This window comes from Bidens hawaiensis, unplaced genomic scaffold (assembly GCF_021521415.1).
Source record: "Bidens hawaiensis isolate Kalapana, Puna unplaced genomic scaffold, B.hawaiensis_p1.1 tig00019314_1, whole genome shotgun sequence".
NCBI classification, from domain to species: domain Eukaryota; kingdom Viridiplantae; phylum Streptophyta; class Magnoliopsida; order Asterales; family Asteraceae; genus Bidens; species Bidens hawaiensis.
The window spans coordinates 111,270-130,724 of record NW_027492925.1 but is presented as its reverse complement, the minus strand read 5'-3'; the positions used below and the strand labels follow the sequence as shown (position 1 = coordinate 130,724).

The window sequence follows — 19,455 nt, the reverse complement described above, 5'->3', positions numbered from 1 at the left end:
TAATAAGTTTATAATTGACATGAGTGGTGTTTTTTAATCAACTTGTTGCAAAGAATGGTCTTTTCTTCAAGTTAAATAATCAAACTCCAATTCATACATCTATTTACTCTAAATAATCTAGTATTAACATCATTTACATGTACATAGTGAATATCTTGAGTCTTGACGTTCTTCTTCGTTGATGAACTCAGTCACCAAGCCAAAGTGACCATCTCCATCGATCCCTTTTGTCTTATCACTACAATACGGGATGCACTATTGTGTCAAATGGCATATTATATATATATATATATATATATATATATATATATATATATAAATAGTACACATAGTTAAGTAAAACTAATACTTGAGAAGTGTTGTTTCTAAAAGTTTGTTGAACAAATGATCATTTCTCCAAATGAAATGATCAAAACTAACTTTCCTACTTTTACTTAATATATATTTATATTTAATTTAGTATTAAATGCCCCATAATAAGTTACATTTTTCCTGATTCCGTTGAATAATAAATAATGACCGGTTCCATGAGTACTCCAACAACGAATTTTTAAAATTAGAAAAAAATTCATCGTCTTTTTTAAAATTAGAAAAAATTCATCGTCTTTTTTAAAATTAGAAAAAAATTCATTGTCTAGTAATAAAAAGATTCGGATAAAAAAAGTACAAGAGAAAACACAAAACATAAACATAAGGCCAGAATGAAATTAAGGTTATTAAATCCTTAATAATTAGAAATCATGATTAGGTAACTTACGTTACCTTTTACTTTTTCCACCACCGCATAACATTTGTTTTATAAAAATCATTCTAGGCGTGGGCCTGCTGCTGCTTGCTTACTGTATGTATATGGTGTGGTGGACTGGTGGGGTTTATTTCTTTCTTTCATCAGCATCAAGTAAAAATAAAAAATAAAAACTTGCTTCCCGCCCTTCCCGCTTCTTCTTCTTCTTGAATCTCATCTCATCTTCTTCCACAATCAGCCGACAACAGAAGATGGCTGATGACAAAGATCAAAAGGCTATTGTAATGGATACTCCTGAACGAACCCAGATCGCTAACCCACTTTCTAAATTCGAGGTGAATTGGGTCCAATTTCTTTCTTTTTAGGGTTTCATTTCGGAATTTGATTCTGGGTTTTTGTGGGTTTTTCGATTTTGGGTGTTTTTTGTAACATTGGGTTGAAATCAAGTTTGGGTTTTTATTTGTAATTGTTTTGGGGGAGTTTGGTGTTCATGGGTCGATTCAATTTGAAGAATTTGGGTTTTTTATGATGCGTTGTGTTTGCTGTTGATTACGTTTTTAATTGGTGGTCTTTATGGGTTTCATTTTTGGGGTTTTATGGTGGATTGGGTGTGAAAGTGAAGGATCTACTTGTTCTTTGGGATTAGGGTTTGTTTACTGATTTTGGTCTCAAATTGAAGTAATCAGGGTGTTGTTTTGGTCTCATTTGTTTATTGTGATGTCTTTTGAAAGTTTGGTTTATAAGATCTGTGTAGGTTTATGCAGTTTCTGGATTGTGCTCTACTAATTGTGTTTTGGTTTGTAAATTTGTGATGTCAGTTTTGAAAATTCAATGTTTTGATTCGGTAGGCTAAAAAATCTTTCAAAGTTTATTATAATCGAGTCGTAAAGTGAATGTTCACAAACAGAGTGTCACTCTTTGATATAGATTTTAGTATAACTGGTACTTTGGGGGTGTTTAAATATGCATTTTCCAAGTGTTTTACTGGTTCAATTACAAATTTGATAGTTTTGACTATAATAGATCATTTTCAGTTGTTGCTAGACATTCTAAGGATTTAAGATTCATAATAACAAGTCATATTGAAGAATTTTGTTGTCTGTTTGCAGGACTCTCCAGTTTTTAACTATATCAACAGTCTTTCACCTATCAAGCCGGTTAATTCTGTACACTTTACTCAAACATTCAGCAATATAAGTTTTGCTTCACTTCCAACCGTTTTCACCTCGCCTCATGTCAGTACCCTCAAGGATTCTAAATTCCTTAGAAGGTAATGAGACTAATTATGTTTAACTTAGAGGTGCCAATTTACCATGAATAGGTTAATTCATGTTTCATTTCATGTCTAATTGGTCAAACAAGTAACAATTATTAACACAGAAAAGATTAGCTTAAAAGGAAACTTGTCAAACAGGTTAAAAATCACCCAAAGTATATTTTTCAATTCCCAAAACTTTCTAAATCATTGTTTTTAGAAGTTGGATGACTATTGAAATAATATAGTCTTAGTAGTCATATTTGATTACTTCTAAATCTATAAAAATTCGGTTTATTTCTAATGTTTTGTTATGTAACTTATGCTACATTTTGACTTTTTAGGCACCAGTTTTTTGATTCATCAAAACCTGAACTTACTACTGGTGATTCAAAGAAAGCTGGAACCAGTGAAGGGAATTTAACCGCTGCACAAAACACATTAGCGCATCATACAGATTACAATCCTAGTAATCCTATGACCGAAACGTCTACCATGCCATCAAACCAATGCTCAAATCTTGATTCAAGAAAACTGAACTATGAAGCGGTTAGCCCCGTCACTATGAACGCATTAAAATTGGCAGGCTCATCAGCTTCATCTGTTTCATTCATCAACGGGCCTGAAAATGGGTCAATGAGAATTGAAACTGAAATGGGAGGGAAAGAAGTATCTGCATGTGATTGGGAAAGCTTGATATCGGATGCTTCTGAATTGCTCAACTTTGACTCACCGAGTGACACTGTGGCATACAAGGCCCCTGGTCAAAGCGAGCTAGATGCTCCAAGTTTTAATACTTCACTTATGACCACGGAACCACAAGCCAGTAATGGTGATAATATTAATAATTCTTCAGAAAATAATGAAGGTTTGAAGGGTGCTGTTGAAAACCATGTAACGAGTGATAGCACATCTTTAAACAATTTTGAGGTCGGAGAGTTGGTCGAGGATACAGACAATGAGGTGAGAATTTGACTTTTAAAATCATTTATTTAAAAATTAGGCCTTTATTGGTTTAATATGTAATAACATATTCTTTGTATAAAATCAAAGATTATTTACAAGTTACAAATTTTGTAAACGTGCAGGGCGGTTCAACTTTGTACCGTGGGATGAGAAGACGTTGTTTAGTTTTCGAGATGACAGGGTCGCGAAGAAAGCACTTAGAAGATGCTTCAAATGGCAGTTCTGTAAATTTATCAGAATCCAATCAAACGGTTGCTCCCAATGATAATAAGTTACTTCCATTGAGGACTGCAAACGATTCCTCTAAATGTAAATTACCCGGAATCGGTTTGCATTTGAACGCTATTGCTTCAAATTTAGTGGACCACAAAGTTGTTAAGCATGAAAACTCGGGCCTTAATAGACAACTTGCAATTTCATCTTCATCTGCTGTTTATTCTTCTATGACATCTGGTCAAAATTTGACGACAAAACCGTTGGATGCACCTGCTATCGAGAATGACATGGGGCCCGCTTTAAACGTTGCAGAAGATGGTTCTAAAGCAGTTGGATTTGTAAGCAGTGATGAGTTAAGTCTAAGTCAAACTAGCCCGCGAAAGAAGAGGCAAGTTACTTGAATCCTTTATATTGTTGTCGTTGTTAATCATTTCAGTTTGTTCAATTTGTTAATTTTCATTTGATCGAATTTTTATAGGCGTAGAGTTGAAAGTGTTGCAAATACAGAGGTGGCTTGCAAGCGTTGTAACTGTAAGAAATCAAAGTGCTTGAAGCTGTAAGTTTTTTTGTGTTAGATATTTTGATTTGAGTTTTATATGTATGTGTTTTGCAATTTGCATGATCACTTCTGGTTTTGTAACTCTGATATTTACGTCAATTTCAGGTACTGTGAATGCTTTGCTGCCGGTGTGTACTGTGTGGAGCCATGTTCATGTCAGGATTGCTTTAACAAACCGATACATGAAGATACAGTGCTTGCAACTCGCAAGCAGATTGAGTCCCGCAACCCTTTGGCATTTGCTCCCAAAGTTATTAAAACCTCTGATTCATTGCAAGAGGTTAGCATTACAAACTTAAGTGTACTTTAGAGCTATTATGCGTAGTGAGTTTCAAAGTTTATATAACATGGTTATTCTTCATATTACAGGATGAATCTAGCAACACTCCAGCTTCTGCTCGCCATAAAAGAGGATGCAATTGCAAAAAATCTGGTTGCCTCAAGAAATACTGTGAATGCTATCAGGTTCTTTTTACTCTACCTGTTTAACTTTTAATCTTTTTACAATCGTCTAATTTTGGTTGTATGTTTTCATGAAAAAAAGGGTGGTGTTGGATGTTCCATCAACTGCAGATGTGAAGGATGCAAGAATACATTTGGTCTTAAGGATGGTGGTAAGTAATGCATCATGTTAATATGATTGTTTATATGTTTATATGAAGTTGTTTTTGTTATATCAGACATGCTACTTATTGAAAGTCATCTTATGGTGATTTTAATTCTCTAGTAGCTTCGGAAATGGACCAAGAAGTCAATGAGTGTGAAGCGAATGTGAGTGACGGAAGCTTACAAACGGTACTGTATAATGAAACCGAGTTAGTTTCTGCTACTCCTGCAACTCCTTCACGTTTTGGCAGGTAAAAAAATTATGTGCATTACAATAATATTTCAGTTTTGACATGTTTAACACTTTAACCTGCTAGATGTCAAATTATATATCCATTTCTTTTAACTCTAGGAAATCTATCCCGTTGCCAAACTCTACAAAGGGCAAACCACCACGTTCATTTCTAAACATCGGATCATCCGCCAGCCAAAGATTTGGAAAGTTGAATCATTTTAAAGTTAACATGAGCAAACTACAAACTGTTGGAGAAAACGAGATACCTGATATTCTAGAAGAAAACAACGGGTTACCAATCAGTGGTGTAAAATCTTGTTCACCAAACAGCAAACGAGTCTCACCGCCTCACTCAGGCACGGGCCAACGAAGCAGCAGGAAGTTGATTTTGCAATCTATTCCCTCATTTCCATGCCTCACCCCAAATCCCAAACAATGATGCATGCAAGTAAACAAGCAGTTTGCTTCCCCCCCCCCTAGTATGTATGGATGGATAAATCATGGATCATGGGCTATCTTTAGTTTATGTGTTGTCTTTAATTCTTTTTTTTTTCTGCTTTAGTTGTATGGTCACTTATAAAACTCTGTTTGTAAAATAATAATATCATGTTCTTAGTTTGTTTCATACCAAGTTCCAATCCTGATCTAAACAATAACCTAACTAGAGCATGGTTTTGCTATAACCTTTAGCAAAACAGAAAATATGAGCATGTGATACTAAGAACTAAGAACATTATTTAGTTATAACAAACCATATTATGTAGGAGCTAAGTGATTATCATCAGAAAATTTACATATCTGCTTCATCCATTGAAATGACTTCATAATCTTGAACCTCAAAAACTCCATTGTTGATGAAACCGGTCTAGTATTATCAAACATGAAGCTTCTTTTATACTCAACAATCCAAGTGTTTTCATCTAAACGCCATACGGAATTACTCCACTTTTCTTGTTCCCATGACGTATTTGCTGTTCGAACCAACCCACTCGACTCTCCGTTCGACCACTGTCACACGTTACAGGATTAGAATAAGTGACAAACGAAGAACAAAGAAGAAAACCGAGGCTGGTTTACCTCAGTGGCTCTTCCTGACAATATGGTGAATGACCTTGAACCAAAATCAGTTGTGACCAATCCAGATGTCTGCAAAGGCCACCCCCAAATACTCACTTCTTCCATTCCAGATTTGTAGAGCTGACATTGAGATCTCAACATCAAACCATCCTAAATTTAATAAACAAATAAATAAAAAAGAAACACTAATTAAGCATAGATCACACATACAATTAGAGGTGCAAATACCGGTCAAAACCAGCTCCTAATCATCGGCTTGAATTGGTTCCTAACCAGTTAATAACTGAATCTTTGGACATTCCGTAATTTAACCTGTGATTGGTTAACCGGTTACAAATTGGTTCTATCTCAAAAGTCCAAACAGGTTCCTAACCATCGGTTACTAACTGGTTTCTATTGTATCGGTTAATAACCTGTTTGGTTTCAGTTCGGTTAAAAGGCTACAATTTGAACCTCTACATACAATGATACAAGCATATAATAATAATAATAATAATAATAATAATAATAATAATAATGTACCTGAATAACTTCCCAATTGGGGATTTTCGATCTATCTCCAACATAAATCTGCAATTCATCATTCAAAAACCCCAACTGCTGTTTCACATCCCGAAACCCTACCGCCTGCTCACTTAAACTCCTCACCACTTCCGGCGACAATTTCATTTCCATAACTCGAAAACCGTCATACGGAACCCCCAACTTCACCGCCAAACTCAAACACAAAACCACAACACATTTCATCATCATCATACCCAAACCACAACCAAATCCGCTCTTATTCTTCTTCTTCCTCAACTTAAAATCAGTAGTCCTGGTGGTTGACCTAACCTTCGGAGACCGAATAATAAGACTCGAAGTGTCGGATTCAGGAGTGGATATGGAGGAAGGATTGTTATTAAGAAGGAGAGGCGTTTGAGGTGGAGATGGCTTAGGTTTAGAAGAAGAGAGCTTCGTGAGAGTGCTTCGTTGGGCGCTTAATGGTAAGAGATCGAGAGTGGCGTTGATGCTGGCTTGGCAGATTTTGCAGGTGCAGTTGGCGTCTCGTCGGCAAGCAGCAGCCGTCTTCATGGCGGATGATGATGATTTTACGGAGGAATTAGGTGATGATGTTGTTGTCATTACTCATTAGCCGCCGTCTGATTTGATCTGATCTGATCTGATTTGATCGATTATATATTATTATTATTATTTGTTCGTTACTCTGGTGGTGTGGTTGAGCAGATAATATAAAAGATTATAAGATATGGTTTGAATTTTGAACCCAACGGCACTCGGATAATTTTTATTGGGTCTTGCTAATAAGACATCCTCCTTCAAAATTCATACACCATCTATACGACTCGTATAGCTTATACGAGTCGTATAGGCTTCCGCACCCTGACATCCACCACTTTCTTGGAAAACGTGTTTGACCAAATTCTAAAATGAGTCGTATGAGTTATACAAGATGGTGTGGTAATTATACGAGACGTATGGCTCGTATAATAACCATACATCCTCTATACGACTAGTATAGCCTATACGAGTCGTTTTGAATCCTGATACACCCTTCTCAGTCTGTACATACCAGCTTTTCAGATGATTTTGACCATAGTTAAGACTTATACGAGTAGTATAATCTATACGACTCGTTAGTTAAGTGTACCATGTCTGGGAATGACTAGATTTATACGAGTAGTATAGTTTATACGACTCGTACAGGCAGGATAATTATTTGACACGATACAATATTCTGCCAGTTATTTGACACGATATAATATTCGGTAAATTATTTGACACGAAATAATATTCCACCGTAAATTATATGACACAATGCAATATTCTAACCAATCAAATATATATTGAGAGGTTACTGTGTCACAACAAACTATCTAGAGTGGTTAGTGTTTAAAAATTAGAGTGGTTAGTGTTTAAAAAAAATTAATAAAAAAAAGAGTTAGATATGTCGTTTGATGATGATGACAATCAAGATGATTGTGTTGGTGAAACTTCCGACGATGTCTCACCATTTTCAACCAACGAGGTATAAATAATTTTATAAAGTATGTTTATGTTATTTAATATTTAAGATATTGTTGTTAACAAAAGGTTAAAGTTATTTTCAGTTGTTTTCGTCTGTCGACGAACTCAAGGACTGGGCGAAAACAATAGGTCGTGAAGTTGGTGTTGTCGTAGTAACCCAACGGTCGAAGACAAACGCCGGTGGAGAAGTCGTTAAAGTTTGGCTAAAGTGTGATCATGGCGGGTCATACAATTGTACTGCGACAGTTAGGCATTCTGGTACAATCAAAACGGGTTGCCATTTTAGCTTAATAGGCAACTATTTGCGACAATACAATGGTTGGAGGTTGCGGGTGGTTTATGATACACACAACCATGAACTAGTTCAATATTTCAAGGGTCACGCATATGCAGGTAGACTTACTCCTGCTCAAAATGTTATGGTACATGATATGTATCGAAACAGAGCACCACCACGTGACATTTTATGTAACTTAAAGTCTAAGGATGAAAGAAATGTGACCTGCATCAAAACCGTTTACAATGAAGGGCAAAAGATCCGTAAAGAGGATCACCGAGGAAAAAGCCCGATGGAGGTTCTTTTCAATTTGTTGCAAGACACGGCTTATATACACAACCATCGCACAAATCCATCCACAAATGCCTTGGAGGATTTGTTCTTCGTTCATCCAACATCGTATATGATATATCATGCATTCCCGCATGTGTTGGTGATAGACACAACGTACAATACAAATGTATACAAGATGCCGTTTGTACAAATCGTTGGTGTAACTTCAACCAACAAGACATTTCATATAGCAATGGCAGCTATATCCAATGAAAAGGAGGATAATTTCACGTGGGTGCTAACTATGATAAAGACGACGTTAGACAACTGCATGATGCTACGTGTGATATTAACAGATTGTGATTTTGCCATGATGAATGCCTGCGAAATTGTCTTCCCTAATGCTGCCAAACTACTGTGTAGATGGCACATTAATGAGAACATAAAAAAGCATTGCAGGCAAAGCTTCGCTACCGCCGAAGAATACGAACAATTTCTTGGTCGATGGAACTGGTTGGTTAAGTCTAGCACTCTCCCTGAATATGAGTCAAGATACAGGCGACTTTATGATACTTTAATTGCCGACCACAAAAGTAATTTATCTAGCTCTCATATTAAGTGTTTGTTTTAACTTGATTCAGGAGATGTTTATTACTTGTCATATGTATTGATTATTTTTTTTTTCAGGAGTATTTGATTATGTTAACATCAACTGGCTCGATAAGTATAAAGAAAAGTTTGTGTCTGTGTGGATAGACCAAAATCTAAATTTTGGTAATACCACAACGAATCGAGTTGAGAGCGCATACTCTCTTCTAAAAAAACACATGGTGACCCGAAACTCTAAGCTTGATAAACTTGTGGGTATTATCGATCGAATCATGGTGAGCCAGCTAACAGCCATAAAAGCAACCTTTGAAGAGAGTCGTAAAAAGAAAATGAATCACCACAACATATCACTTTTCAACGAGTTACGCCGTCATGTTTCATGTAAAGCTCTAGATATATTATGGGGCGAGCTTAACCGGGTCAACAAGTTGATGGAGTTTGGTAGAACGTGCAGGTGTCATGTTCGCACAAGTTGTGGTATGCCATGTGCATGTATGATTTCAAAGTATTTGACTTCAGATCAAACCATTCCTTTGGTTTCGATAGATATATATTGGAGGAAGTTGGATTTCGATCCACTATTTGTTGACGAGGATAAAGGTCTTGACTCAAAAGCTAACGAGCTGGTAGAAGAAGAGTCAAAGGGCAGAAAAAAAAAGTATGTTGTCAAAGTTCCTTTCACTAGTAAGGCCAGCCTCATCAACCAGTCAACAACCAGAAGTCCAAAAACATAACCGCGGGCGTCCACCGACAAAGTCTAAGAAAAATAGCAAACGCGAGCCCCCTCTCAAACGCAGTAATTCTACATCATTAAGCGTTCATGAAACCATGCCCACCCAGGCAGACCCTTCCAGACACAGTTCCTTTGTCGGTGTCGAAAACAATGCTAGACACAATTCTTATACGGGTAGCCAAGAAAATGCGAGACACAGTTCTTATATGGGTAGCCAGGACAATGAGAGACATAGTTATGTGCCGGTTTCTCAAGAGATACGTTACCATCACAAGTATTTAGAACAAGTTCACTACATTCTTCAACCTTTTGTTTCACATATACAAGATGTTGCTCCTGATGGAAATTGTGGATTTCGGTCTACGGCTGTTGCTCTAGGTCGTCCTGAAGATGATTGGATCCATATACGAAATGAACTTATACAAGAGATGATGAGTAATTGGAATGTGTACATCCATGTATTCGGTGACGTTCGTTGTAATAGAGTATTTAATTCCCGGCATTGGTCAAGCGATGGAATGGCTCCACGAGAACGCTGGATGGATATGCCGTCCACATCTTTTATGATCGCTAATAGGTATGGGGTAATCGTTCACTCATTTACAACAGATGAACGTAACAATTCTACAATTTTTCCATTGTTACATCGTCCTCAAGAAATCCTAGATCATGCTGCCATTGCCATTCTAAATGTCGACGATTGTCATTTTGTGGTTGTTAAATTTGAAGGGATATACCCGATGCCAACAGTTAATTCTTACTGGAAACATTTCAGACATGAAATGGTAAGTGCTTGGGAAGACTTGTATCGGCTGCACGTAAAAATGTTTACAGATCAGCAAACAGAACGTCAAACTAATTATGTAGACTTAAGATGATATATGTTATGCATGTTGTATTTTAATCTAATTGGGAAATTTTATGTCAAATATAAAGTTGCAAACCATTACATCAGAGTTGTTGAAATTGGTTGGTAGATCATTACATCATACATAAAGCCATTACATATAATAATAACTGCATCACTAACTCAAATTTTAATGCATAACAATGACAATTATAAGTATTATGAAGAAAATCCAACTCATAATCAGTTGATGCTTCAATTTGTTGATGCTTCAATTTCTTTTTCTCTGCAACACTGATTTGGAGTTCCATAACCAACTCTTTATTTGCAATCTCCAATTCGTTTTTCTTATTTAACAATCCAGGAATTATGTCAGTTGATCTTGAACACATCTTTGGATCAAACCAGCCAATCCATTGACATTTTGATCCCTGTTATACCATTGAAGTGATTTAGGTTGCAAAAAAGAAGAAGTAATTCATATAATAAATAAATAACTTACCTCATCTGGTACCGGTACCGTAGGGTGACTCTTATTTTGTATTTATGTGGTATGCTATGTTATATTAGGAATGAGCAAATTCGGTGCCGGTACCGGTACCGGTATTTCTCGGATTTTTGTCTTCAATACCAGTACCGTCCCGGTACCGAACCGAATATTTCGGTACCGGTACCGGTACCAAGAATTTATAAATTTCGGGACCGGGATTTTCGGTACCGGTATCGGTCGGTACCGGTACGGTACCGATCTCATCCCTATGTTATATGGTATTATTACTTCTATTATTTTGTGATTTGTATTGTAATTATAGATTCAAAATAATATAGTTAAACATGATAGCATTACATAAATTATATATATTAGATAAATAACAAATGATGGTGCCGCCGAATATTTTTGTTGTGCGTGGAAAATAGGTCATGTATAGTTTTGAACACTTTACTAACACCGCCCTATACTAGTTTTTTCACTTGAAACAAAATGTATTTTGTCTCGTACAAATTTATCTCGTATAACTCATACAGCTCATACACGTAGTCGTATAGGAGGTTGCAATTCAAATTCATCTCGTATAGCCCATACTAGTCGTATGGGGGGGTACTCGTATAGCTCTTCTCGTATTAAAGGGTCAACGGGTTCTGACATAAAGCTGATTTCTATACGACTAGTATAAGCTATACGAGTCGTATAGGTAGGGAAGGGTGTCCAAATAGAAAACTGGGTGTCCGAATAGACAAAGCCTTTTTATTTTTTCTTTTGTTTTTTTAATAAACGGTATCACGTGCAAGTTATGACGATCGAGATATAAAATTAAAGCGATTTCTTATTTTATGAACAATATTGTTTTCAGTAGTTATTAATTAATAACATTAAATGTAAGATGTTTAGAAAACTTATGGTATCGCTCAATATTGATTTGTTTATAAACAAATCAAGCTGAGCTGATCTAGTTTGTAAATTGCAAATGAGCTCAGGAAAACTGGTTTGTTGGCTTGCCGGTTTGTTTGTTTCATTTAATTTAACACAAATTTTAGTATTTTGAAGTTGTAGAGTACTAATATATATAATAAATTAGTTTATATAATATGGTCCATAGTTCCTTGTTGGTAATATGATTATTATAGTAATATCTTGTTCACAAGTTGGTTAAGTTGGTTTAGTTTCCTAGTTATAATATGATTATTATAGTAATATCTTGGTCACCAAGTTATGGTTATATTATAAATATATGGCTTGGTTAAAGGTTTTGAATGCGTGATCAATAGAGAATTATTGTAACGAATTTTTAAGTCAATTTTCTCTTGTAATAATAAATTGTTTAATCAATCATGTGCCTTGAAGTGGTATCAGAGCTTGGTGTAACCGTGGTCCAAACTCGAGGTACCCGGGATTGATATCAAAATCCAGCCGTCGCATGGAAGCATGTCGTTGCCGTGAATAAATCTAGGGCGTATCAATTTTGACAAGGAGAGATCTACAAAGTGAGATCTAGGGTCAACCAATTAGAGACGCCAAGGAAGATCTAATGATTGCTGACCAATTACTTCAAGAAGTCACGCTAGATCTTGTTTATTAATTCCAGGAACCACGGAACCAAAGCCGAGTCACATTTGTTATCCAAGTTAGTGACAAGAAGACCGTTGTTTGATTTTCTTGGTTAATCGATTCAGATTTCGATTTCAAGTTGGAAGTCAGATCTTAACCGTGATCCGAAGGATTGGATCAAGAACACAAGACGATCGATAGCTGATGTACAAGAAAAATCAAGTTACAGTTACGGCTCCGAAATTACGGGGGTGATTGTTGGTAATTCCGGACCGTGTTCACAAGTTGGTTTAGTTTCCTAATTGTAATATGATTATTATGATAATATCTTGGTCATAAAGTTAGGGTTATATTATATATATAGAGCTTGGTTATAGACTTTAGATGTGTGATAAACAGAGAATTATTGTAGCGAGTTTTTATGTCAATTTTCTCTTACAATAATAAAGTGTTTAATCAATCATGTGTCTTGATTCGTTAGAGACTAATGATATTGATTTGAAATTAGTTAATAGTATTAAAATTTCTTAGATGCTAAATATTAATTTTAGTATAAAAGAGTTAGTTTGTAAAGCTATGCGCAAGTTTGAGTTTATTACCAGGCAAACTCGAGTTTCAACTTTAGATCGTTATCTATAAACGAGTTGAGTTAAGTTGACTTGTTTAACTTCAAGCTCATACTCGAGTTGAAGTTGAAAGTTGAAACCACTTGTTTATATAAAAATACGATTTTCAATAAATTTTGCAAAAAAGTAGATATATTCTTTGAAACTCAAAATGACAGAAAATCCTTATCATAGAAAAAATATCTTTAGTTATATTTATCACTTAGTAAAATATGATTGGAAAACCACTCATTAGCTGAGCTTGAGCTCTAGAATTAAAACCTTAAACATATTGATCTCAAATTAAATGAGACAAACTTGAGTTTAAGCGAGCTTGGACCGTTACACCCCTAGGCTTATGTAAATACATTGAAGAGTCAATTATTGATTAACTTACTTTTAACTAGTCATTTGAACTTTTATTGTAACATATGAATATTGACCATATCCTTCAAAGCAAGCCCAGCCTTGAAGGTGTACGAGCCACGCCTTCGGCCGGGGCACTTTTTTCCGAGGGTCAAATATTTTTTTATATGTATTTAAAAAAAAATAATTCATATGTATTATAACTTGATTTTGATCCTCTTAAAATTATCGGACACAAACAAATTTTTATTCTAAATCCATTGATTAAAATTTAGGTTATTGGGCCTAAACCAAATGAAGAAATTGATAATAATAAAAAAAATTAATAATCAGTTAAAAAAAGAAAAGAAAACGCTGATCAAAATAAGGCACTTGGAGACGTTTCGTCATTCTCGTTCCCCCTTCCAAGTTCCAACCCTCCTTCTTTAGTTCCCTGCCACCAACCACCACCATCTCCGGCAGTCCACCCATTGTCGGCACCACCGAACAAAACATCAGGATGAATCAATGTTGTTTTTTAGTTAGAGACTAGGGTTTTACATACAAATTAGGGCTAATTAAAGTTATGCAAATCCTTCAGACATACAAATTAATAATCATGTGTTTAATTTGCCAACCAAACATATTCATAAATTTGGAAGGAATTGTTAATAAACAAAGTATATGACATATTAATTGTTAATTTTCGACCCCTGTAGAAGCCTTTCGTGGTCATGTTTTGACTATAAATTCAAAGTTAATTGTTTGAACACAAAATTCAACATACATACATACGATTCTATACAGTTTACGCATGCAACATAATGTACTTGAGGTTGCAAACTCGACCAAAACACAACAAATTAACTCCTGCAAGAGACTGTAGCACAACTGCTGATCAATCACAAAATTAATATTCACTAGCTACATTTGATTTTCTAAAACCATGGCATAAACTGTGTTATTATAGGAAGGGATGCAATTGAAAATATTATATAAGGAATATATCATGTGGTCTTTTTTTTTTATGAATATATATATATATATAGCGTTAGGAATTAGGGTTGTTAATTTTCTCAAAGTTCCTTTTCACATACGATGAGTATTAATCAGCTGTTCGATCCTAGAACGATGGTCATGGATTCTGTTCCTGAAGATGAAGATGGCTGGAGCGACTACGGTTTTGCGTTCAATGATAGCAATTTCACGGATCGTGTTCTTCACATCGATATTTTTGCGGAGTCTACAAGTACAAGGCCACAATCAGGTATATTATACATCACCTGCTGCTAAGTGTAAACGGGAGGCTCGGTTTTTGTTAGCTATAGCCTGCATGCAATAATAAAAAAATAAAGACTTAAATAACAACAAAGTCAAATGTTGTATTAATGCTTCCACGACGCCACCTTTGTGGATGTGGCAGCCGACAAACCTATTGTGGCCCTTTGTCCGTGAATAGGCTTAACTTTAAAAAAAATATCGTGTTAAAAATTAACAAAATATATAAAACACTAATAACTTTTGGGTTGGGCTTTACAATTGGGCCCAACAACAATTGTGTCAACATAATTTTATATATAAATTAAAAAAAAATCCTGTAAATTCACACTTCAACCTACTTCAAACTCACTCACAATTTCTCAATCTCTCTAAAAAATCACAATAGATCTCTTTGAAATTGAGCCAACTGAATATGAGACCTCACTATCTCCGTTTCCACCTCTTGTTATTCCTCCTGCGATCGAATCCCAAATAATTAATGTTTCCACCTCCTGTTGTTAATGTAGTTTTTTTATTGAAGTAATTTTTTATTTCTAAGTTTTATTTTAATGTACTTTTTTTTAATTTTAAGTTAATATATTAAATGTTTTATTTTTAATTTTAGATTTCTATTTATTTTTAATACATATTTTAATATTTAAATATATACGAAAATAAAAAAAATAAATTTGTTATAGAAAATTGATTAAATTAATTAATTGTAGGGGTAGGTGATGGTGTGGTTGTTTTGTGTTATGAAAGAAAGTTGTGATTTTTGAAAAAACTTGGGTGTTTGTATAGGTTTGTCATTGTGGAAGCTCTTATGTCTAAATTAACAAACATGAAATATAAAGAAGACCTAAACCAAATGCTAAACATAGAAAGAAAGGCATAATTTTTTGACCCATACTTCTCATCAACATCATGCATGGCAATTAACCCACGTTGTGACGTTGGCATGATGCTTCAGACGTGTGTTTATGCTCACATATATACTCATGGCACATATCATTAAACTTCTTATAGATCCTTACATATAACATATTGGTATTGGCCACAGAATTATAACCATTAGAGTAGAGCTAGTGTCTAGTTTAGTGGGTGGAGCCTCATTTTATTGTGGTGTTTTCACTTAATTTAATTTGGCTCCCATGGAAAAAAGCTTCACAAACTTAAGCATTGTATTTTGAAAATAAAACACGAAGTGCTGATGTACACTATTAATTATGTTAGGATTGCTGGTTGTAATCTATATATTAAATGGTTTATGTTGCTTTAATTATTATATATCATGCAACTAAGTCTCTACCACCTCATTTTGCCGCCAAATATCAAAATCAGTTAGCATATGCATAATTTAACTAAAAAGTCTACATTATAGGGAATAACTGAATGTACTAATTAGCAATAATAAGACAAGTATCTTTAAGAAATGATGACCTTTGGCTCTGTTTGGTAGACGCCTACCTGCAGTTTTTAGGTTAATTGGCCTATGGCTTAATCGAACCATCGTTTAATAGGTCGTTTTAGTTAATTCAGTTACGGTTCGTTTTAGTTGGCTAATATCATATCTTATTTTTAAGTTCATTATTCTACAAATATATTGGTTCTACACTTTCTCACGGCAATGTTTCAAACATAACTATATGGATTGTTCAACAGCGGTAAGAGTTAAAACCTAATTACCTGTCAGCTCTCCAATTTTAGCTGCAAGAAGCCCATTTTTCTACAAGGTGATTCCTCAATGTTCACATGGGTTATATATTTCTCTTAATACATGATGAGAAGGTGATTCCTCATTTGTTCATGTAGCTCTTTTCAAACGGGATGAGAGAGTCATAACAACTCCATGCAACCTTGAGAATCCATGCCTCAGGTAGGTTTCTAGTAGTTTCTTATTTCTTGCAACTTTTTCATGTTATATTTTTTGTGTAATCTATATATAGTTTAGTTGTTTTCTTTTGCTTTCAGAGGAAGCTGCTATCATGGAATTATTGAAGTTTATGTATAGCAACATTTTGACAGTTACAACTGCTCCTGCTTTGCTTGAAGTACTAATGGTTGCTGACAAATTTGATGTTGCTTCATGTATAAGATGTTGCAGCCGTTTATTAAGAAATCTACCGATGACACCTGAATCTGTACTGGTTTATCTTGATCTTCCTTCCCATATTTTAATGGCTGAAGCATTTCAGCCGCTAACTGTTGCCGCCAAACAGTTCTATGCTGTCCATTACAAAAACATAACCAAGTAAAGCTTCCTCAAAACTAAATAAGGAATATATTATTAATTACCAGTTAACAATCATACTAGTTTTTTTTTTTTTTAATGGCAGATTTCCAGATGAGATCCACCAGGCTGGATGCATTCTGAAGCATTTACCTTCGGTTGTAAAGGCTTTCACTTGCAAGCCCAATGTAACATGGACCAACAGAGCTCGTCCCACAGGTTCGAGCTTTTTTTGGTGTTACATGAAAAGGGGAAAGTTTATTTTGAGTTTGCAGCAAGGTCAAAGCCTGCCGAAGAGTTTGTAAGCAAACTAAAAGGGCATTATACGCGTGGAGAGGAAGCTAGGCGCCAATGTTTGCTTTCAATCCCAAGGACTTTGTGTATATTGGGGAAGATAGTGCTTATTCCATTAATGATGCTCTTCATTTTAGGGTTGAGCTTACTTGCAAGCCCAATGTAGCATGGACCGACAGAGCTCGTTCCTCAGTTTCAAGCTTTTTTGGGAGTTACATGAAAAGGGGGAAGTCTATTTTGAGTTTGCAGTAAGGCCAAAGCCCGCTCATGATACGTGTGAAAAGGAAGTTGTGTGCCAATGTTTGTTTTCAGTCCCATGGACTTTGTTTATTGGGGAAGATAGTGTTTATTTCATTAATACAAACAGTTGCTTTATGAAGCTACACGTTGTTTTACGGCAAATTAAGGTGTTATTTAAATGAAATTGTAGGAATGAATGTAAACGGGTCATATTAATCTGCACACGTAAGTTCTTAATCGTTAGTTTTACTTTTATATATATTATTAAGTTAAATGTGATTTAGCACATAATTTCGTATTTCTAAAATTATATGCAACTAATAAGATTTCATAGGAGTTCACTTCAATTTTTTTTAAAGTTTTATTTAAGTTTCTATCTTATATCTAGAGCTCCATAACAATCTTAAATATCATCTTAGGTAATGTTTTTATATGTAAGGTATAACCTTAATTCCTTAAATTATATATGTATCTATATTCTATAATTATATATCCTTCCTTTTTATAAAGTAGATTTTATATTTTTATTTGATATTTAAATGATATATAATGTACTAGCATACAAACCCGTGTATTTATTACACACGCACGCATGCTGAATAATAAACATTTGATATTTGATTTTCTATATTGCTAGCTTTACTATCTTTATTTAAACGTAATAGTATTAGTCCTTCGCTAGATGTTGCACGGATTTGAACGTAAAGTGGATTAGGCGCATTACATAAAAAAACACTGATTGGGGGTTTCTTAGACTAAAAATAACTCAAAATTAAGTTGCTTAATCGTTACAATTTATGATTTTGTAATATGCAGAACAAAAAGATGGTAAAAGAAGACAATTCAGAGTTACAAATGTTTTAATCTATTTTTGATGTAAGTATGAAGCGTGTCATATTGTTGAACTCTGAATAGTGGTGTCTGATGGTAATCTATATGTTGGAGTTCATTTCTGATGTTATTCATAAACAAGAGAAGCCCAACAGCTAAGAAGTTACAATCACAAGCTCCCAAACTGACAAGCTTGAAGCCTCTGGGCTAACGATCTTAGATGCTTCCCGTTACGTACGTACAGTATGCTAAGGTATGCTGGCATTAATACCCTCGGTCATCGGATGTTCATGTAAACAGAAATCACTAATTAATGTTTGATACTTTCAGGAACCGTGTAAACAGAAACCATAGGAGTTTTCAGTAGAAGCAGAAATATGTAACAGTTGGTGTGCATGATGAAGAATTATGAAGATTAGTGAGATTTTCTGTTGAGGGGATGAAGCAAAAGGGTTTTGTGCGTGTGTTAAGACTGATAATCACAAAAGTTAAACTAAAACACACACTCTGGTGCTGTTGATGCATTTTATTTGGTTTTATAATTTACAAAAATGATTCTTTAACAATTCAAGTATAATTTTGAAGTCCCTTTCCTTTTTCCACCTAACAAGATCTAAAAAGTATCTAATGGCTTATGTTCCGATTGTGTGAGGATATTATAATTTTGGCTAGACGTACCCTAATGATATGACTTGTAAATGGGTGTGTTGCATGGGAGTGTAAGAGATATATGATAAGAAGACGAATTTTAGACTTGTATTGAGGTGTATGTGTGCAACCGGTTATCTGAAAATGATTTTGTCGGACGAGGAGACTGTTCATCACGTGTTAGAGCTTTGTCGGGTGGCGAAAAGTGTTTGGTAGAGAACTGGTGTGGGGGTCCAAAACTCACAAGCCACAGAGCGTTTATTGCGGTCCAGAACTCGGAAGCCCAAAAAAAAACATTTATTACAAAGTTTTATTTTGTTCTTTGTTATATTGTTAGCTTTGTGGGGGTGGCTGGCTATGTGGGCTTACTGTTCTATTCTTTGTTATTGTACCTTGTGGGTTGTCTTTGCTCAGCTTCAGCAAAATATAACGAATGAGGATTAAGTAGCATGCTAATCCTGCTGAGTTAGGGCTTAATGTTTTATTCTTTGTTATCAAAAAATAAGTAAGACCAAAGAAAGAAACATTT

At 34.9% G+C, this 19,455-nt stretch overlaps 3 protein-coding genes across 3 annotated transcripts; 2 read left to right on the top strand and 1 right to left on the bottom strand.

The window, feature by feature from the left end:
* The first annotated feature begins 996 nt into the window (after nucleotides 1-996).
* LOC143558014 (protein tesmin/TSO1-like CXC 2) lies at nucleotides 997-5,043 on the top strand. The gene is made up of 10 exons (XM_077046948.1): nucleotides 997-1,080; nucleotides 1,855-2,015; nucleotides 2,345-2,963; nucleotides 3,089-3,570; nucleotides 3,661-3,738; nucleotides 3,847-4,021; nucleotides 4,111-4,206; nucleotides 4,286-4,355; nucleotides 4,472-4,598; nucleotides 4,700-5,043. The coding sequence occupies exons 1-10, from the start codon at nucleotides 997-999 to the stop codon at nucleotides 5,019-5,021; spliced, it is 2,214 nt and encodes a 737-aa protein (XP_076903063.1). The 3' UTR covers nucleotides 5,022-5,043.
* A 295-nt stretch (nucleotides 5,044-5,338) lies between these two features.
* LOC143558023 (uncharacterized) lies at nucleotides 5,339-6,784 on the bottom strand. Its single transcript, XM_077046957.1, has 3 exons — nucleotides 6,182-6,784; nucleotides 5,660-5,809; nucleotides 5,339-5,590 (listed from the first exon to the last, which is right to left on the bottom strand). Exons 1-3 carry the CDS (start codon nucleotides 6,782-6,784, stop codon nucleotides 5,339-5,341), a joined length of 1,005 nt encoding a protein of 334 aa, XP_076903072.1.
* Nucleotides 6,785-7,607: 823 nt separating this feature from the next.
* LOC143558022 (protein FAR-RED IMPAIRED RESPONSE 1-like) lies at nucleotides 7,608-9,580 on the top strand. Its single transcript, XM_077046955.1, has 3 exons — nucleotides 7,608-7,688; nucleotides 7,771-8,830; nucleotides 8,925-9,580. Exons 1-3 carry the CDS (start codon nucleotides 7,608-7,610, stop codon nucleotides 9,578-9,580), a joined length of 1,797 nt encoding a protein of 598 aa, XP_076903070.1.
* The last annotated feature ends 9,875 nt before the right edge of the window (nucleotides 9,581-19,455 follow it).